At 35.5% G+C, this 23388-nt stretch overlaps 1 protein-coding gene across 1 annotated transcript; it reads left to right on the forward strand.

Moving 5' to 3' along the window:
• Positions 1-5833: 5833 nt before the first annotated feature.
• Positions 5834-15416, forward strand: AQP3_3 (Aquaporin-3). Its single transcript, XM_051218082.1, has 2 exons — positions 5834-6648; positions 14019-15416. Exons 1-2 carry the CDS (start codon positions 5931-5933, stop codon positions 14252-14254), a joined length of 954 nt encoding a protein of 317 aa, XP_051064517.1. The 5' UTR covers positions 5834-5930; the 3' UTR covers positions 14255-15416.
• Positions 15417-23388: the final 7972 nt, after the last annotated feature.

Consider the following 23388-nt stretch of genomic DNA (forward strand, 5'->3'; position numbering starts at 1 on the left):
TAGTGCACGCAGTGTCAGTCACCTAGACTGGTGGCCATATTGCAAGATGGTCGATAGCATTCGATTTGCACTAATAATAAGGACTAGACACGCATGACATCGATTGCCACCCAGTGATCAATCAATTGTGATTACATCTCAGTCCTACAGGAGGTCGTTCGCGGCTCTAAGAGCACAGTGGCAACGTCTCTGACTGTGAAGCTGAATGACAAGAGATCGAGTCCGCCAGTTCCCTCAAGATTACACGTACACCTTGCTGACGAGTGCCATGTAGCACGAAACCCTGGTTCAGGGTTTCCTGTCGAGTTGATTCAACCACCACCTAATCTTTCGTTTATGCGTAATTTCGACATTGAATTTATTTAGTTCTTTCCTTGTGGAAATAATGTAATCATTATGTTCATTGTTCTTTGAAAGCTATCTCACTGAATATATGTGGTATGCATATTAACTGGTCATTCCTTTATATTTGGTTACATGTTTATTACCAATTCCAAATTTAATATGTTCAGTTTTGCTCATCAAATTCTACCTGCCTCTTATTGCTCTATCCCGAGAATTCTTAGTTACCAAACAGTTTGAACACTTATTATTATCAGTATTATTTTGGCGTCTCGTTTGATCTTGTGATTGGACAGCTGAAAGTACATTCGAATTCTGAAGTCTTCAGAGATTGCATGTTAAGGTGTTTGATGTGGAATATTACCTCATGGATGTTTAAGATGGTAAAATCGTGGCTCATTTCTTTATATTCATCGGAAAGGATGACTGCACCCTGATAAATAGTTTACCATTTCCAAAGGAACCTTTTCTACCACATTATGTAACTCCTAAAAAACAACAACTAAACTATGTTATGTGTATAACCTTAGAATGCCGTGAAAGAACAGATTTTCATTAAATGATTCGTCACAATAACCAGAATGTTAGAGAATTTATCCTTGAATCGCAGAAACAAGCCGCCAAGTGTGATTTTGTTGATCAGTTTGATGTCCAGTTACGTGAGGAATTTATATCAGGACTTAACATATAAAATCCCAAAAGAAGGTTTGTACGAATGCCATAGTGTTCCTTCCTAGACTACAGAATTGCACGTATTTATTATTAAGCAGTGGATGAAGTTGATTTTCAGGACATAAAGTATTCCATTATATTACTTAGTTGTTTTAATCCGACTCGTACTCAAAGTCATTGGAGTAAGTGTTTAATTAAAGATAATCCCTGTTCTCGTGAAGACAATCATTCAACAATAATGAAACAGTAAATGAAGGTGAGCACAATTTCGGCCAGTGTTTGTCTTATAGTAAAGTTGATTCACATAATTCATGTTCATTTCATCGTACTATGTGCTTCAATTGTGGTTAAATGGGAAACATCAAACCGATTTGTAAAACTACTGTTTGTTTCACCGCTTGTAATACTAAACTCTGTAATTTGGATCCTATCGATTTGAGTGATTCCCATAATCATAAACTAACCTTATTCACAATTACCAGTAATTCGTTTCATATTCGAAAGTGATTATATTTTTCCAGTGGTGCTTTACACGGTTCTATTGTTCACACCGGTAGTATCATATCCATCATTTTAGTTGGGAAGCTAGAGTCATCAAATCCCAATTCTATAATTAAACCCTCCAATGTTTATATTTTGAATATTACAAGTTATAAACTTCCTAGTCTTGGGTGTTGTAATTTGTTGACTAGAGACGATAAATTTTTAATTATAGATTGTGAATTCCTCAACATCAATCGTAAACTATCTATCCTAAGTCAAGAAAGTTTAAGAGTGTTTCAAGGACAGTTTTCCTTATTGGTCACTGAAGACGGTATTAATAAAATGGTTCATCACTTGTTAACTACAGAATCGAAGTGAGAAGATTTAAGCACAACTTCAAAGTTTTCGCATTTTGATGCTCATGTAGAGAATTTTAAGACCTTGGAAACAACAATCAGTTCTATTACAACTTCAAAATTCAAAGACCCGAAAAAAGGGTAGATAAAGTCTTTCAGTGCAGAACTGCCTAACTGTACTCGGAAGAAACTATAATGAAATTGCCTAAACAGAAAAATATGCATCCAAATATCAAATGTTTTACAGTATGCTGGTGTTACAAACTATCGAGGGACTAATCTTCCACAATATACAATGGAATGCAGTAATCTGGATTCCCATTTAAGTTGTAGAGGTTGTGATATTTGTACCGATTGATTATTCCTTTGTATTTGATGACACATTTATTATGAATTACAATTATGATACGTCCAGCTGTGCTCATCTAGTTCTACCTCCTTTCTATTACCCTATTTCAAAAATTCTTAGTTAGCACATTATTTCGAATACTTCTAATTGACATAGCATACAATTTCCCTACATAACTCTGAATATCTTAAAGCTAGGAAACACTGGAGATGAAGATATTTTGTCGTGATGTGGAACTACTCAGAAGTGTCTGTTTACGATCTCATTGGCTATCCAACTAAAAATATTCATATCTCAGAACGAAAAATTAACCTTATATCCATTAAGCCAATATCCTATTGTTTGACATTTTAAACTTTAATCATTTACAATATTGTTCAAACATCTTCGAATCCCATTTGTGAATAACTACAACAAACCGGATATAATTGAACTCCTGTGATCATGATTTCTCGCCAGAACTCTGAGAACTACTTCTTACAACTTCACTCGTGAGCATATGATTATTATTACTATATGCAGTTTGGGGATATTAGTTCCCTCATAATAATCATGATATTTGTAATTTGAGATAATGATTGTTCTATATAATCACAGGTTAACATATTTTAATAATCATGAGTGTAAAGACCACTATTTCCAATTAACAAGTTTAAAAGATGATGTAATACGAACAATTGTATGGTAATCTCACTTACAACTATTTGCTAAATAAACCGAAGACGTGGAGATTATAATTCTAATCTGTCATGATATTAATTGTTTGTTAATTAAAGAAATCGTCAGTGTTATTTTTAGGGATGGATTTTAATTCTTAGAAGAGTCCATCTCTTAGAGAATCGTTGAAAACAATAGTTATTACTTTATTCTAGTGTGAAAATAATGATTTTCATTATGGGGTTGTAGAAATTGTTAAGTTTAGAATGATATCATATTCACTAGTAACTAGCTTTAAGATGGATTTCTAGATGTTCTAGTGAGAAGTTGTGACTAGTGGAGTTCAACTGTCTCTGTTGACGCAGTTAGTCAATGAAGACAGTGGTGGACAGTCGTGCAATTTTGTGGATTGGTTAAAGTTAAACATCAACACCTTTTGATACCGGCTCAGTCGTCTAAAGTTTAATCGCTCGTATGCCATCCCGACGGTCCTGATTCTGGTTCGCATGCGGGATCGTGTACGCGCACTGCTGAGGAGTCCTATATTAGGACGGAATGGCATTTCAGTGCTTCCAGGTTTTCAATGGTAGTCCAGCATTGATCCATTCATAATATTGACAATGATTCTGTCAGATTTCTTTCTAGTCTGACAACGCATCGTATAAATCGTCCATTTTTCGTACTGTTTTAAAACCCTAATAATAAATTCCTTGTCGTTTTTTTGAATCAAATCTTAGCTTGGTATTTTTCTTTTACTAACGAAAAACTCCGTTACATGGTTTTGTATGATATGAACTAGCATATTTTCGTAGAATTGTTTATGGTGTGATTTGGCCGATCAACAGTGAATCAATAAAGAAATCACGATCAACATAAGTATTACCGGTAGTTGAGAGACGTTATCCACTTGAAGGACTCCTCGAACTTGATGGGTCTGTCTAGGAGAAGAGACAGATTGGATGTAATTACTCTACTGTGACTGACTATAAACCGTGTCAACCAACAAGCCTGACCATTGATCGCCGTTACCGTGTCTTAATTTAACAGTCCATGACTTAATGGTTCGGGTGTCCTTAGTTTTCTGACAATCTATTTCTATTTCTACGAGACCTTTGATATACATGACTGGTAACTGCGAGGAATTCGGATAGTTGGCAGTCGAGATTCATACCAATTACACTATAGTGATTAGATTCATAACTTAGACCTTTTAAGTTTTCATTTCAAGGAGGCACGAAATACATATGCGCCACACAGATCTCATTTGATATGTGTGAGGGCTGTGATACTGCCTGAGTGCCCAAACCGAAGGTGGTTTTCTTAGGAGGGCACACCCGGAACCTCCGACCTAAAGATCTGATCCACAAGGAAGTGGGGCAACGTAATGAGATGCAGTTCCATGTTAGCCAGTGACCAACGATTGTTTCATACGCCATTTGTTCCTTCAGGATACTGGAAGCCATGTGCACCATTGGTTTGGAATGAGGGTTTTCCAACTCCCCTAGGTGGACTCTCCGTGTCCACCAACCCGGTTAAAGCTTCTATCGGACATTTGCTTTTCGTCCTCTCACTTTCGTAAACAACACCCGTGGTGCGAGAAGGCAGTGAATAGGAGTTCCCTGGCAGAGGCTGTATACGCGTGGCCATATGAGAGCATTTAGAGAGGAAGAGCGGACTGTCCCAACTCTCGGCCGTACCAGGGCATTTTGGGGACTCATTGTTCTCATTTTGATCTATAAACAGTAGTAAAATGGGAAAAATATTACCATATTATGTTCAGTTCAAAAGTAAATAATTCTATACTACAATAACTCCAAAGATACAAATATAATTCGATTCACTTATAAATAAAATCTCGAACAGCTAGATTCAAATATCCTTGACATTTCAGAAATTACTTAATGGATTACTTGCGAAGTAAACAGTGTTGTTAGTGTTTTTCTTTTTAGCCAGTCAGTTTTCTACGGGATGAGATCACGAACCCCATGCTTAACCTTCCTCCTTTACCTGAGCTCGGAAACGGCAGTAACTCTGGCAGAGTTACAGGCGAAGTTAAATGAACAGCAATTGATTCTAAATGTAACTTCATAAATGAAAAAGATCATAATTAATTAAGGAGCTTCAACACTTTTGAATATGAAAAAAGATCAAGATCGGAAAAACAAGAACAGAATATTTATAACTGAAGAACATCTGGAACTCAAAACAACTGTCAACCAAAACCAAAGTCAGAATTTTCAATACAAATGTCAACACAGATCTACTGTTTGGGACGAAAACTCGGAGAACTACGAAAGCCATCATCCAGAAGATACAAGTGTTTATTAACAACTGTCTACACAAAATACTTCGGATCTGTTGGCCAGACACTATCAGCAACAACCTACTGTGGAAGATAACAAACCAGATCCCAACGGAGGAAGAAATAAGGAAGAAGCGTTGGAAGTGGATAGGATACACATTAAGGAAAGCACCCAACTGCATCACAAGACAAACCCTCACATGGAATCCTCAAGGCTAAACAAAGGTAAAGAGGAAGACCAAAGAAAACATTACACTGGGAAATGGAGATAGGTATGAGAAAAATGAACAAGAATTGGATGGAACTAGAAAATAAGGTCTAGGACAGAGTAGGTTGGAGAATGCTGGTCGTCTTTCTATTGTCCATTAGGAGTAACAGGCGTAAGTAAGTAAGTAACAACAAAGAAATATTCATATTTTATCCCACATATAAATTGAATTCATTAAACCATTTGCCATTTCATTTTTTTCAAAAATAGAATGACCTTATAATCTACATTCTGATTGGTCAATTTAAAAATGATCATTTGGCCATCACATCATAAAATGGGAATAGAATTAACAATATGATTGGTTAAAAATGAGAACCAATCAAATTTCTCTGTTAAACAGTTTTTTTTGTATTTTTCACTTTTCTAAATATAATAACAAATAAATTGTAAAAAGGCATTCACTTTTAACTTAACAAACTACACTACATTACTTTCTTCATTAGAAAACAATCTAATTCATAGATACATATTCATATTATTAAAAGAATTTCATTATTCATGGGTCGTACTGATACATTTGAAGGTAGATTAGAACGTAAACAACATTTAATTGCTGATAAAATTCGTTTAACTACATATCCATTTATTAGAGCATGTTTAGCCGAATTTTGTGGTACTGCAATATTATTAATATTTGGTACTGGTGTATTAGCTCAAACATTTTTAGGTGATCATGGTAAACAAGCACATGGTGGATTTTTATCAATTAGTTTGGGTTGGGGATTTGCTGTTTATATGGGTGTTATATTTTCTGGTTGTGGTGGTTCTGGACATATTAATCCAGCTGTTACATTAGCATTTTCATTAATTGGAAAATTTCCACTTAGACGTGTACCACTTTATACTATTAGTCAAATTTTAGGAGCTTTTGTTGGCTCTCTTGTTATATATGGTGTTTATTATGAGAAAATTCATGAATATGCTGTAACTCGTGAAAATGGAAGTTTTATAGTAAAGACAACAGGTGGTATATTTGTAACAAATCCTGGGGCATCACATTTAACATGTTTCCTTGATCAAGTTCTTGGTACTGCATTGTTAGCAGCAGGAGCATTAGCTATTACTGATCGTAATGGATGGAAACTTCCAGATTATTTACACCCGCTACATTTAGCCTTTCTAGTTTATGCTTTGGTTGGATGTTTTGCATTGAATGCTGGAGCTGCATTAAATCCAGCTCGTGATTTAGGACCTCGACTAATGATACTGATGTGTGGTAAGTTTAGTTTTTGTTTTAATAATCTGATTATCTTGATGTTCTTATTATAATGATTACTAATACTACGTACTAAGAATCCCATTAAAATTACTATTTACAAAATGTCTGAGATAGCAACAGATAATTACTGATTTAACGAAAAACTGACTGGTTAACGGACAAACTAAGCTGATTAGTGTACGATCAACAAATTCACTTTGTAATTTACTACAAGATATACAGAGGAATGTGAAATGTGGAATGGTAGTTGAGAATAGAGAAAAGCACAAGTGAAATCACACATCGATTCAGTGTATCAGAAAGTGACAGAAATCGATGTAATACCACACGATTGACTGTGCTCTTGTGATGTGTATTCCGTTGGAATCCATGTTATTTTTTTACTTGAAAGTTAATGAACGATTAGTGAATTAGTGTCATGTTTATCAAATACCTAATGAATATAATGAATTAGATGTGATTGTTATGGTTTGTGTAGAGAATTTTTGAGAATGTTATTGTTCACTACAGATCATTGTTATTGTCACTATTAGTCTAGATTACGTTGTAAATGTTGATTACTATGACGTAGGCGACGGTATCACGAGAACAGATTTTTTCCTCCTTTTTCCATTCACTGGACAAACTATGATTTTTGTATTTTATTTTGTGTGTGTGTATATATGTGTTTGTTACTGAGATTCCTAGTGGATACGACGTGTTTGTTTATCATTGACGTAATGGAGTCTGTTAATTGAAAATATGAATTGTGAATGCGTTCATGAGTGGTTGTTGTTGATGAGTCAACAGATCGTTTGTTTCTAGGACTATTGTACAATATTAAAACGAATCACTTGACAGAAATTGAGCATTGAATATAGAGAAGATATTATTTGTGAAAATTATATTTTAAATAATTTCATCGATTGAAATATAAATAATTGTAACGTTTCATCCAACAAACTTGTCTGAACTTCTTCAGGGTAACCATCAAAATCAAAATTATCAATGAAACCAATGATGTTTTGGTAATCAAATCTAATCTTTACTGTGCTTACACTCTAGTAAGTAGGATAACATGAGTTAGTTATATGCGAATCATATGAATAGTTCACAATGTGAAGATAAATGAATGAATGACTGTGTGTGTGTGTATGATTGAGTTATTTGATAGTTTATATTAGGTGTTAAGTACAAAGGCGGAATATGTTTTTGAAACGTCAATGTATATGTAGAATAAGTACCATCAAATGCATAATTGTAGTGCTGAAATATCCCAATTAATTTCTGTTAGGATAATGATACATCTGAAATAAACAGGTTGGATAGAGATAGCGTCCAATCACTTGTTAATGAACATTTGTCATGTGGTAGCTACTTGAATATCATCTTTTCTGTTTTGGCTGTTCTTATTAGCCTATACATAGAATACTTCTACTGTCGGTTTTTCTTTATGTGTGCCAAACTCTTTCTGAAATATTTTGGTCCTTTCGAAATTGATCTTGTGTTCTGTTTTTAACGCGTGTAACGCTGTCATTGCTGTGTCTTGTTATTAGGGTTCAGTACGGCCTACGATGTTACGGATTTAGGAACGAAAATGATTGAGCGTTTCTAATACGATAGGTTCTCTTCGGAACCGAAAACAGTCAATTATACTTAACATATCAAACGTCGACGGCTAAGACAGGAAGAAAACGGAATTGCAGGTAACTTGATATTTGCAGTAGAACAAGCAACTCAAACGAAATTGGTACAAAAGTTGTTAGTATAATAGTAGAATATGACCTTCGGGCATGTAGCAATTTAGCGAACTAAACATGACAAACAATCATAGGGTAAAAGTTATGCGGAAAATCGAATTAGTAGAAAGTATGCGAGCGGTTATCGTTCCTAATAAAATTTGACTATTCTTGCAACCGCTTTAGCAACCACTGATCTATCCTCAAGTTTCTTCAGATCAACCGAGGATTTGGGAACACTTTTCAAATATTGCTTGCGTTCTTTCAAACTCACATTCATTTGTCTAGACGTTTATCTCATATAAACTGCATTACAATAATGACAGTTAATCTCATAGACGACATCCTGTTGTTCTTCCTTTGGAAAGCTATCCTTAACTTTCGCTAATGCTGATCCAAATATAAGTTTCACAAATGGGTCAGTTGGTTTCAGCTACAGGTGCTGATGTTGGTTTATGTATGGTGGCAAGTGAAATAATTTGAGTGTGCGTGTGTGCGTGCGCGAGAGAGAAAGAGATCTAGTGGGTGAGTATGTTTCCAAGTGATGTAATGAATATTCTGGTCAGAATTAATGCTTCCTACAATTTCGATTATTTGTGTAGGTTAGATTAAGGAGTGAGCTGTAAATTTGATTGATTGTTTAACTGTATTCTGAATAACTTACATCAGTGTTAAGTAATAATAAACTAATTTCCAATGGATTACTTACTTACACCTGTTACTCCTCATGGAGGAGCATAGGCCGCCCTACAGCACTCTCCTTCCATCCCTGTCATGGGCAATGCTTTCCAGCTCCTTTCAGTTGTTATTCATCCTTTTCATATCTGCTTCTATTATCCGATGTAATGTGTTCTTTGGCCTTCCTCATTTCTGCTTCCCTTCAAGATTCCAAGTTAGGGCTTGCCAACTATTGGCTGAATATGTCATAAATTATTCTTATTTTTGGTTATCTTAACTTTAGTTTATCTTTGTGAAAATGATCTGATCGATTATTCATTTTTATGTTTCAGACAAACATATAGCAAATGAATGATCTGATTTATCTTTTAAGATTTCCTTATTTCAGTCCTATTCGTATGTTGAAAGGGATTTATGATGTTTCTGGAATTTACCATAAAACCAAATATATTTTATGGCATTAATAAATAAGAAAAATTTGAGATTTTAAGGGTTTAATCGTACAAACCTCAAGACCTAGTTTTCTTTTTATCAGTCTGGTTAACCTGGTAAACACTCATAGCTTTTATTGTTTTATGTCACAAACTAACTTTAGTTACATATCCATAAGAAACTAAAAGGCATTGGGTGATTGTTTTGTCCTAGAATGAGACTCTTCAGTTGCCGTGTGTATACATAACTCTGAAATTAGGAGTTAGATTTAGGATGTTTGATCTTTCACGTTAACGTCTAACCTCAGGACCATTTGGTATAATTCAATGGTGTATATGTTTAACTTCAAGCATTGTTAAGTTGTCATAATTATCAAGGACTTTGTTTGTTGATCTGCAACTATCAACAATAGACGAGATATAAATGAAATATTTCCGTGCTAATCACTGTTTGATGAAATACTAATATCTACACTTATTTATTGATTTATTCATTCATTTATTTGAACACATAAATATATTGGTACAAAGAGGCACCGAATACATATACATATACGCCACACGGGTCACTTGATTTGTGAGTGGTCTGTGATACTGTTCGGGTGTCCAGACCGAAGCAGGTGGTTTTTTTAGTGTGCCACTCCCCGAGACTTTGACTTAAAGACCTAATCCACAAGGAAGTGGAGCAACGTCTGTAGATGCAGTCCCATGGTAGCCGGTGACCAACAATTAGTTGATACGCCATTTGTTCTTTCTAAATCCATTCACAGATTTTGGGCACTTATCATTGTACATAGAAGCCACCATAAGTAATGATAACAAATGTCGTCGTGAAATTCAGTATTTTTAACGTGCAACACTTACTGAAATAATCAGAATGTTTACACTTTACACTGAGTATTTCAATGTAATATTTTTAGATTTATAATTAATAGTAGAGTCTTTTAAATGAATTTGTTTTCTAAAATACCATAAAGATGTCTAAATTACTTGGATCTCAACTACAATTCAATGAGATGAAATATTGATTGAGATCATAAACCGATTGATGTTAGACCACCATTGAAAACCTGGAAGCACTGGACGGCCGTTTCGTCCTATCGCGTGTCATGTGCACCCTAGTGACTAGCTTCGTGAGAAAATTCTCGGAGTTCTGGTGAGAAGCCGTGACCAGTGGAGCTAATCCGTGTCGGGTAGAAACAGGTGTCTACCTCAGTACAATGGAAGATGGTTGCGCAACTTCGTGGATTGGTTGAGGTTAGACATTAACATCATTGGATGCCGGCTCAGTAGTTCAGTAGGTTAAGCGTTCGCGCGTGAGACTTAAGGCCCTGGGTTCAAATCCCGCTAGCGGGGTCGTGGATGCACACTGCTGAGGAGTCCTACAATAGGACTAAACGGCCGTCCAGTGCTTCCACGTTTTCGATGGTGGTCTAACATCAATCGGTTCATCATCTCAATCAAAACTTAACAAACTGCACAACCCCTATACTGAGATAAAATAACTTTAATTGATTGAGGTTTACCTTAATCTTGATATGATTTCAGAGAATACCGTTCTACACTACTTCATTGTACTTAGCTATCCCGAAACACTACTGATTCACCTAATTAGAAAAGTTGACAGAGATGTTAGCGAGACTATAATTCATGAGCGAATTAATCAGATTTAGGATAACAAGTCTTGAAATTTGGCTAACTATAACCTTTTGACATTTTAACTGATGTAAGTTTGTGATGAAACCAAGAAATCTAATAATTCCTAACTCTTACTATCAACTGTAAATCATCATTCTAATTCATCACACTGGTTTCTAATCATCAGTTAGTCCTAGTTAGTAGGTGGACATTGTGAAGATCACTTAATCGTCGTTCAATCGTTGTCCATAAATTATAATCTCACCACTAGTTTTATTCCACTAAGGTTACATAGGAAACTTAATGTTAGTGTAGATAAACACTTTATTAACATCAAGATGATTAATTAATTAACTAATCTGAAGGTATACAATACCATCTTTAATACTCATGATTTATGTAATCTGGACTATTGTATGATACTCATAACTAAATTTCAATAGTTGAAATCATGAGTCAATTGAAGCTAGACCACCATAGAAAACCTGGAAGCACTAAGGAGCCCCATACTAGGACGAAACGGCCGTCCAGTGCTTCCAGGCTGTCCATGGTGGTCTAGCTTCAACTGACTCATGATCTTAACCATTGAAATTACTACAATCTCCACAAAAACCCATCTGATATTAATCAACATATGCTCACTAGTGACTGGTTTCACGAGGTATATCCTAGAGTTCTAGTGAGAAGTAGTGACCAGTGGAGTTCAACCAGGTCTGTTGTGAGATAGCAACTCATTGAAGACAATGGTGAATGTGTCGCTCAATTTCGTGGACTAGTTGAAGTTAGACATTAACACCGTTGAATGCCGGCTCAGTGGTCTAGTGGTTAAGTGCCTGGGCGCGAAACCAGTAGGCCCTGGATTCGAATCTCGCAGGGGGCGAGGTCGTGGATGCGCACTGCTGAGGAGTCCCACAATAGGACGAGACCGCCGTCCAGTGCTTCCAGGTTTTCCATGGTGGTCTAGCTTCAACTGACTCATGGTCTTAACCATTGAAACAACTAAATTTGTTAGATCTTTTAAAATATACTTGTAGCAATTCTTATCACACATGACAAGGTAGCCCAATTTAGTTCAGCCACTAAATGTATCATTGTAATCTGATCAAGTACTTTAAGACCTTCGTAAGTACTTTATTATCTGTGACCTTATATCATGTGAGTTTTATGTATGTTTATCTTACGTGTGGGTATGTGTGTATATGTCATATATATTCTAATTGGTTATTGAAAATTGGCACATAATTCACTTTATACAAAGAATGACTCAGCTGTTACTTGTCAAGTAGTTTGAGTAACCTTTCTCTATGCTGTATCTCTAATGTTCTGTCAATATAAACGAATGGATGGGATATATCTATCCCAAATATACTCATATTTCAACTTGGGATAAACTCTTATTATAAACATGTTAAATCTACAGCTTCAATGTTGTCCAGTTGTTATAGTGTCAACAGATAGGTGTAGTTGTTATCATACTGATACAGGCGAAACTACAACTTATGGACGAACCAATCATGTATAAGATAATAAGTGTCGGATTTTGGCACGAAATTCACTCAATCATTTGGATAAATAGAGTTTTGGCATTATAGCTGATATCAGTTCGTGATGAAAACTCGAAGTTTAATTTCTAACCCCTAACAATCAACTGTAAATCATAATTCGAATTCCTCACAACAGGTTTATAATCCTCATTTGGTCCTAGTTATTAGGTGAACACTCTCAAGGTCAGTTTAGCGTCGCTCAAAGCTCGTCCATAAATTTATAGTCTCACTACTTATAATTAATAAAATAGCATAATGATCCAGTAGTCTTATTTTGTGTATCTATCTATGCTTTCAATTGAACTCTTAATGTATATTATCAGAAGGGGTTTGTGAAGATTTTAGAGATTTCACAGATTGAAATCATGAGTCAGTTGAAACTAGACCACCATGGAAAACCTTGGAGCACTGCACGGTCGTTTCGTTCTAGTATGGGACTCCTTAGCAGTGCGCATCCACGATCCCGCACCCGGCGACATTCGAACCCAGGACCTATCAGTCTCGCGCCAGGCGCTTAACCAACTAGACCACTGAGCCGGCATCCAATGGTGTTAATGTCTAACTCCAACCAATCCACGAAGTTGCGCCACCGTACACCATTGTCTTCAGTGAGTTGATATCTCATAACAGACCTGGTTGAACTCCACTGGTAACGGCTTCTCACTAGAACTCCAGGAGTATCTCTTGAATTATATACTTATTTTGTTTATTTCTGTAACTACGAATTGAATGATCTCTTAATTTCTCTTTATTTCAAATTGTCTATTGTTGTGTTTATGTCAATCTACTATCTCTTGTTTCACTAATTATGTGAATCCATATTTTGGTGAGATTATAATTTATGGACAACGATTGAACGACGATTAAGTGATCTTCACAATGTCCACCTACTAACTAGGACTAAATAATGATTAGAAACCATTGTGATGAATTAGAATGATGATTTACAGTTGATAGTAAGAGTTAGGAATTATTAGATTTCTTGGTTTCATCACAAACTAACATCAGTTAAAATGTCAAAAGGTTACAGTTAGCCAAACAGATGAATGGATTTTGCCCTAAAATTGAAGACCTGTTATCCTCAATCTGATTAATCCGTCTATAGTCCCACCAGGATAGTGTATACATATGAGTTATTTTTGATACGCATTGATAATAGCCAATTATTCATTCTACCAATCAATTCCACATCAATGAATTGATGGATCACCAGTTAGGATTGGCTTATGTCAACTAATTGCATATCGAAGGTCGATGATTATCGCATAGTTTAATTGTGTGTTTATATGTATACTAACAAATAAATTATTTATTCTGTTGATTTAATATCCAATCTGTTCATTCTTATTTGTTTATAGGTTGGGGTGGTTCAGCATTTACTTCAGGGAATTATTTCTTTTGGGTACCTATATTAGGTCCATATATTGGTGCAGTGATAGGGGCAATTCTTTATGAATTAACAATTGGTATACACCTTGATCGTAAATCATTATCATCTTCACCACCGCAAACAACTACACCATCTGGAGAGCAAAGATTTGATCTTGATTCACCTGGAAAGTCTGGTACTTATTTATTAACTCGGGGATTATAATATATAATGAAGTGTCTACAAGAAACTAATCGATACTATGCTGCATTGTAATTGACCTGTTTCTCCTTGATTCTAATTGATATCAATCTAATTCTGATTGAAATTGATATTCTTATTATATTTGTGTATGTGTACCATTTGGTTGATTACAGTTGTTCTTTTTTGTGTGTTGATATAGTCTCTCTACTCCATCAACCCTTGTTTGAAGTGCTTTTCACCATATTCAATCCTTATTTTTTATTACAGAAACATTTTCCCCTATGAATACTTTTCAGCTTTAATGTATACAGTTATTTACTTGTGGAAGCCGATCGAATAAAAAGGCTATCACTATCTTCTCTTCGTTCTATTTCATCTTCAATTTAGCCTGAGAAAAAAAACCCTACCTTACCCTTACTGATCTGTTTGTTCGATACCCATTTAACGAATGTGATAGTCTTGTGTTTCCTTTTTTTTTGTAGAACACTATTTTGAACATTATCTCACCCTTCATTGATATATTCGAAGTAAGTATATATGCACACTTTTCTTCATTTAAAAAACACCACAGTTAGTTTACTTGTTTTGTTTTCATGAGAAAGAATACTGCACTCTGAAAAAAATTGATGTTTACACATAGAATATCTATGTTCAACAAGAATAATGATAAAAGAAAAGAATCTTCCCATGGTTACTAATTATATCATTAACACCAGTTGATATGCATATGTATTTGTCTTTTCCAATCACAGTAATAGTAATAATAATAATAATAATAATAATAATAATAATAATGACAAGTTGCATGGGAACACTTTAGATGGTTACAAGAATAATACTACTAATGAAATAAGTTTATTGTTTATTTATTTATGTTTTTTCGCTTTACCCATCCCCCACCCTCTTTTGTTTTTAGTTTAACAATAAAACAAGATCACATTACCTACAGTATTCTTTTAAAAAAATATATATGTGTGTTTTTTGCTTTGGATACCTTATTCATGCCTGTCCAATAAATAATTGATCTTTTTTCTTTTTTTTTTTAACTGACAAAATGGTAACACTTGTGTTAGTGATAGATATTTGTTTTTCGGGTGGAGCGGGGAGGGATATTTTTTTGGTAAAAGAGTGAAATGACAAAAAAAAACTAGGTAATAATGGTGTCAATTGTAGAATAGTTCTGTACTAGTTTAGGTGTTCGAAAAGACTAAATTCATTTGGTATTGTTCACATGTATCTTCCCATTGATGTTTAGGACTGGAATTGAACAGTCTCTTATTGACATATGTGCATACTGTGCATATGACCTCAATATTGCCATAATTCACAAGCATTATAAACAAAAATGAATAGTGGTTAGCAGTGGAATTTAGCTTGATGCGCGTTTCATCCTATTTGGACGTACCTTCATCTCAGACTTGCTGATGTTCACTGCCGTCTAGTGCTTCCAAGTTTTCCATGGTAGTCTAGTTTCAATTGACTGATGATTTCAACTATTGAAATTACTAAAATCTCCAAAAAACCCCCTTTTGATAATAATAATCAGTATAACTTTAACTGATAATGAAGCACAGTTTGACACAGTAATAATAATAATATTTGTAGTCCTATGATTGATAAGTAAACAGATAAACGAGAAATATTCGATATTTCTGTTTGATATATCTAATTCTAGTTTTTTTATGCTGGGAAATAGTAGTTGAATATCAGAAGGGGCTTCTTTGTTGGTATTGTTAGTAATTTCAATAGTTCAGATCATGTGTCAATTGAAGTTAGACCACCATGGAAAAGTTGGACGTATTGGACGGTAGTAGTTTGTAGGTAATTGTTGATAGGAAATGAATGTCACATTGAAAACTAGAATTGGGATATAAGTCCTTCCAATTTTAATAAGATATATATATATATATATATATATATATATATATATATAAATGATGACCACCTAGCTACTTGAGTGATATCATTGATTTTGGGCATATTTATATTGATTTAATTGTCTGAAAATAGATTACCGTAAGTGAATCAGCTAATTTCATTATATCTTTCAAATGTGTGTCTTAAAAAAATGAAGTAAAGGGTCGATAAATGTTTAGTACATTCTGGAATATATTCAGAAACTTACAGAAATGAACTACTCCGACACCTGTGTACACAAAAACATAAATCAGCTGTGAAAATGTATCATGTACTTACTTACTTACTTATGCCTGTTACTCATAGTGGAGCATGGGCCGCCGACCGGCATTCTCCAAGCCACTCTGTCCTGGGCCTAAATAGTTGCTATGGTTGTCAGAAGGGGCATCTGTTTCGTTACTTCCGAAGGAACTCGGCTTTCACCATGAAGCGTCATAACTCTTCTAAATGAAGACCTTATAACTCTCAGGAAAGAGTTTAGGTGGTTTGAATTATTGTTTCTGGTTAGCGTTATTTTACCGGGTTAGTTTTCTACGGAATGAGGTCGCTAACTCTATGCGCAACTCTCCTGCATTATTCGGGCTTGGGACCGGCAGTAGCCCCAGAGTGGCTTCATGCGAGGTTGTGGTGCATTATCACTGATTGAAATTATAATCGTGATAAAGGATTTCTGAAAGAGTGGCATTTATATCATTCTACAGTCAACAGATATATCAATATAGATTCGATTTATCAATTCATACGGTAAAGGTTAACCAACAATATGATCAGAAGTCAACTGGAAAAGAACACTCCAGAAGGAATTAAAGTACTCATGAAAACAACCATTTAGAAATAAGTTCATCCGAATCAACTGATCTAATACTTGGAGAATATTGGTGACACTTCTACTTTCAGTAAGCCCTTATATGATATTATCCAGAATGAAAACAAGCGTTTCGCGATTAAATCACTCAGTATTACCAACAAAATATCTCGCTGTGCTAAAAGTTTCACAATCATTTTAAAACTTACATGCCAGCATGTATGATGCATGACAGTTTCATAGCATAATGAAGTTGTCTGTGAACTACTTGTCTCCTTTAATCTTATTATCACTTTATATACTAGAAAACAGAGGGAATTTTTATTTTTGTTTCTTTCCATCCAGAGTCGATTCTAACAATGTTGTTCAGACAAACATTGAAAGTTTCACATTTAAACCATTCAGCTCAGAGAATGAAAATCCATTAAAAGACATTGATATACAATCTACTGACTACTAACTAGTAGTATATAAACATATAAGGACGAGTTTTAAAAAAAGTTACAATTTAGTTTTCGACATAATATAGATATGGTTGCATTCTACTGGTTACGGATTTTCATTGGAACTGTGAGAAATACTTACTTACGCCTGTTACTCCTCGTGGGGGAGCATAGGCCGCTCACCAGCACTCTCCATCCAACCTTGTCCTGGGCAATCCTTTCCAGTTCTTCCCAGTTGTTATTCATCCTTTTTATATCTGCTTCTATTTCCCGATGTAATGTGTTTGTTGATCTTCCTCATTTCTGCTTCCCTTAAGGATTCCAAGTTATGTCTTGCCTCGTGATGCAGTTTAATGATTTGCGTAATGTATGTCCTACGCTAATCAACAAACTGCCTTCTCGTGGTGGGGGTGTTGTTTACGAAATTGAGTGGGGTGTGACCCCCTAAGAGAACCAGCTGCTTTGGTTTAAGCACCTGGGCGGTATCACAGCCCTCACACATATCAAACGAGATTTGTGTGGTGCATATGTATTTGGTGCCTCCTTCTACCAATATCTATGTGTTAAAAGAAATAAATACATTCATTCCCCAATGGAATGATAAATACACATTGTTGTGTATATTCCAATACTAAAAAGAATCAGATATCTAGTGTTTTCTAGTTCTAAACAATCGTCTAGTTTCAGATCAATCTATGATATATCTCATCTATCTAAAAAACAATACTCTCTACTAACAAAACATGCATAGTCTAATCTATTCTAGTCAATTTATTCAATAGAATTCATTAGAAAACTATCATACTCAATAAATTCATGCAATTTATATGTGATTGAGTACAATATGATTTATATAGGCTATCGTTGTGAGTAGTTAGTGGTTAGTTATTATTTTTGTTTTTTTTTTCAGCCTCTTCAATTCATTTGTAGTAACTGGATACACCTTTAGAGAGATACCTTCTTTTTTTTTTATTTTCACGTAATATAGTTTCTAAAATCAAATAAAATCAGACCATTCATGGACAAACATTAGATACCATCAAAATATTTCAGACTAAACATATCAAATATATATGTATATACAGTGTGAACACTCACCTATACAACATAATCATACAGTGAAAAATTCGATCGCAACATAAAGTGTTTCTGAGGTGATATGATAAATAAGCTGTTTTGGTGAATACCTTACTAACTTACTTACCTTACTTACTTGCCTTACTTGCTTGCCACTTGCCTTGCTCTTGCCCTTGCCTTGCTTGCCTTGCCTTGCCTTGCCTTGCCTTGCTTGCTTGCGCACTTGCCCTTGCTTGCTTGCCGCTCACGCTTGCCACTGCCTTGCCTTGCTTGCTGCACTTGCCTTGCTTGCCTTGCCGCTTGCCCTTCCCTTGCCCTTGCTTGCTTGCTTGCTACTTGTTGCTTGCCTTGCCTTGCCTTGCTTGCGCCGCTTGCTTGCTTGCTTGCGCCTGCTTGCTTGCCGCTGCTTGCTTGCCTTGCGCGCTTGCTTGCGCTTGCGCGCGCGCGCGCGCGCGCGCGCGCGCGCGCGCGCTCTTGCGCTTGCGCCTTCTTCCTTGCTTTGCTTCCTTGCTTGCTGCTTGCTTGCCTTATTTACTTACTTACTTACTTTCGCCTGTTACTCCACGTGTAGGAGCATTTACCTACCATATTTGTGTTAGCGTTATTTTAGGGTGATAGTTTTCTGTGGTATACAGTTGTTGACCCCGTGCCTAACCCTCCTCCTTTACCCGAACTTTGGACTAGCAGTTACCGTATGAGAGCTACAAGGGGAGTTTAATGACTACCTATAAATATGAAATATATATATTAAAGAGGGATACATTTTCCCGCTTCGTTTCCAATTATCTAACATTATAATTATTAATATAGGAATTTAAAATTATTCAATCTAATAACTGGTTAAAGTTTTTAGTGTTCAGTGAATGTTTTACTCGACATGTTTCAACATTTATTGGTTTATTCACTAAACGATTGGTGTATATTAGAGTATAATTTTCACTCAGGCCATCAGACAAATCAAGAGTGGCAAAGCAAAGGGGCCAGATAACATTCTAGCAGAGGCACTGAAAGCAGACGTAGCAGTAACTGCAAAGATACTTCATATTCTCTTCAGCAAGATTTGGGATGAACAACAAGTACCAACAAACTGAAAAGAAGAACACCTGATCAAAATGCAAAAGAAAGGCGATCTCAGCAAATGTGATAACTTCAGAGGTATCACTCTTCTGTCATTACCAGAAAAAGTCTTCAACAGGGTATTCTTAAATAGAATGAAGGATACTGTAGACTCCCAACTTCGAGACCAATAGGCTGAATTCCGTAAGGATAGATTGTGTACAGACCAAATCGCAACACTACGGATCATTGTGGAACAATCAATTGAATGGAATTCATCGCTCTACATCAACTTCATTGACTACGGGAAAGTATTTGATAGCATGGACAGAACAACACTATGGAAGCTTTTTCGACACTACGGCGTGCCTGAGAAGATAGTCAATATCATACGAAATCTTAATGATGGATTAAACTGCAAAATCGTCCATGGGGGACAGCTTGCACTCTCGTTCTAAGTAAAAACCGGTGTCAGGCGAGGTTACTTACTCTCATCCTTTTCCCTTCTCCTGGCGATCGACTAGATCATGAAGATGTCAACATCCGAGGGGAAGCACGGGATACAGTGGACATCTAGGATGCAGCTGGACGATCTAGACTTCGCAGATGATCTGGCCCTCCTGTCGCACACGTAACAACAAATGCAGAAGACGACCAGTATACCAGCAGCCTCAGCAGCAGTAGATCTCGACATACACAAAGGGAAAACTAGGATTCTCCAATACAACACAGAATGCACCAATCGAATCACACTTGACGGAGATTTGGAAGATGTAAAAACCGTTACATATCTGGGCAGCATCATTGGTGTGCACGGTGGTACTGATGCATATGTGAAGGAACGGATCAGCAAAGCAAGAGCAGTATATTTACAACTGAAGAACATCTGGAACTCAAAACAACTGTCTGTCAATCAACATCAAAATCAGAATTTTCAATACAAATATCAACACAGTTCCACTGTATGGGGTGGAAACCTGGAGGAATACGAAAACCATCATCCAGAAAATACAGGTGTTTATTAACAGTTGTCTACACAAAATACTTCGGGTTCGTTGGCCAAACATTATCAGCAACAACCTACTGTGAGAGATAACAAACCAGATCCCAGCGGAGGAAGAAATCAGGAAGAAGTGCTGGAAGTGGATAGGATACACATTAAGGAAAGCATTCGACTGTTTTAAATAGATTGTTGAAATAATATCAACCACTGAAAATGTGTTTCGCCATATAACTTCATATTCATACAAATAGTTAGACTCCATAAAACAACATTAAACTGAGTTAGTTAGTATAATTAAACTATTCAAATGATCAATGTCACTGATAAGAGATCAATGTGAAATCAAACAATCAGGAAATTAGACGCTTCAATGTGTTCAATACTTGTCTGAAAATTGATCACCAGTACATATATATGTATATAACATTTACATTATCAAACTACTAAAATGTACCGTATTACCCGAAATACTCATCACATATAATGTAATCGTGAAAAAGTATATGTAACATTTAATCTTTAGTACATTTGTATTTAGTCGGATGGTACCTTATATTTCAGAGGAGTGTGGGAAATAGAAGATACAGGTGTTTATTAACAGCTGTCTACGCAAAATACTTCTGATCCGTTGGCCAGATACTATCAGCAACAACCTACTGTGAAAGAGAAAAAACCAGATTCCAGTGGAGGAAGAAATCAAGAAGAAGTTCTGGAAATGAATAGGACACACATTGAGGAAAGCTCCCAACTGTATCACAAGGCAGACCCTCACATGGAATGCTCAAGACCAAAGGAGAAGTGGAAGACCAAAGAACACCTTATGCCGAGAAATGGAGACAGATATGAGAAGAATGAATAACAATTGGATGGAACCAGAAAAGAAGGCCCAGTACAGAGTGAATTGGAGAATGCTGATCGGTGTCAATGCTCCTCCACAAACTCTTCAGAGTTTAGAGTTATCGATAACTATCTTCTATGAATGAATATGTCAGTGTAACATAGTCTAACATCTTAGATACAAAAAATACATATACAATGAATGTAATTAGTTGAAAATTACGCTCTAATAAATAGTACATATTTACTAATTGAAGGCAAAAATGACTGAAAGCATCGAATATAGCACACTTAATGGACATTGATTATATATAGATATATAGATGTACATATATTAGTTATAGTTAATCACAGTTCTAATAGTTGTATTAGATCCGAACGAATTTAGTCACCGATAGTAGAAAACAAAAAAAAAAGAGGACGAAACAAACACAGCAAACTAGGCCACATAAAATTGATTATTATAATCAATGATCATTGAAAATGTTTTAACCAATCCAATGTTCCATATTATTATTATTCCCAACCAATTGATGATTCGATTTTTGATACCCATTTTGATGAAGAGATATTTATTTGTTGAATATCAATAATCATGAAAAGAAAAGTAGAATTTGATTTCATTTTTATTATCTAATTAACATGAGAAATAAGTAGATACTAAAAACTTTACAAATAGAGATATTACTTATTTACTTACGCTTGTTACTCCTAATGGAGCATAGGCAGCCGACCAGCATGCTCCAACTCATTCTGTCCTGGGCTTTCGTTTCTAGTTCCATCCAATTCTTGTTCATTTTTCTCATGTCTATCTCCATTTCTCAGCGTAATGTGTTGTTTGGTCTTGATCATTCCATGTGAGGGTCTGCCTTGTGATACAGTTGGGAGCTTTCCTCAATGTGTGTCCTATCCATTTCCAGAACTTCTTCCTAATTTCTTCCTCCGCTGGGATCTGGTTTGTTATCTCTCACAGTAGGTTGCTAATGATAATATCTGACCAACGGATCCGAAGTGTTTTGTGTGGACAATTGTTAATGAACATTGGTATCTTCTGGATGATGGTTTTCGTATTCCTCCAGGTTTCCACCCCATACAGTGGAACTGTGTTGATATTTGTATTGAAAATTCTGATTTTGATGTTGATTGACAGACAGTTGTTTTGAGTTCCAGATGTTCTTCAGTTGTAAATATACTGCTCTTGCTTTACCGATCTGCGCTTTCACATCTGTATCAGATCCACCCTGTCCATCAATGATGCTGCCCAATAGAGATATTGGTGTGATTATTATTTATGAACGACCTTTAAGTGATGCTAAACTGACATTGAAAATGTTCATCTAGTATCTAGAATCAAATAAAGGTTATAGATCTATGTAAACAATTCGAATTATGATTTACAGTTGATCGTTAGGGGTTAAGAAATAGATTTAGGGGTTTTCATGATCAAATGACATCAGCTATTATAATGCCAAAACTCTATTTATTCAAATGGATGAGTGAACTTTGCGCCAAAATCTGACACTTAGTATCTTATACATAGTTGGTTCGTCCATAAATTATAGCCTTACTCAGTTACCTGATCATTTACAAATTGTTTAATAAATAAATCATGGAAAGAAAAAAGAAGTACATTTATACAACGGAATTAATAGTAGTATTATTGTTCAGATACTTTATTTAAAGAAAACACAAACGAACAATTTTTATTCTGATGAATTCACTAAGTATACTATCCACAAAAACTTCTTCTGATATTAATCTACATATGTTCAATAGTGACTGATTTCAAGATGTATTTCCTGGACTTCTAGTAAGAAGGAATGACCAGTACAGTTCAACCAGGTCTGTTGTGAGATAGTAACTCACTGATCACAATAATGAATGTATCGCTCAATTTCGTGTATTAGTTGAAGTTAGACATTAACATTCCGGCCAGCTCAATGGTCTAGAAGTTAAGCGATCGCGTGCGAGAGTGAAAGGTCCTGGGTTCGAATCTCGCGAGACGAGAGTATCGATC

Source organism: Schistosoma haematobium, chromosome 7 (genome assembly GCF_000699445.3).
Source record: "Schistosoma haematobium chromosome 7, whole genome shotgun sequence".
Classification (NCBI taxonomy): domain Eukaryota; kingdom Metazoa; phylum Platyhelminthes; class Trematoda; order Strigeidida; family Schistosomatidae; genus Schistosoma; species Schistosoma haematobium.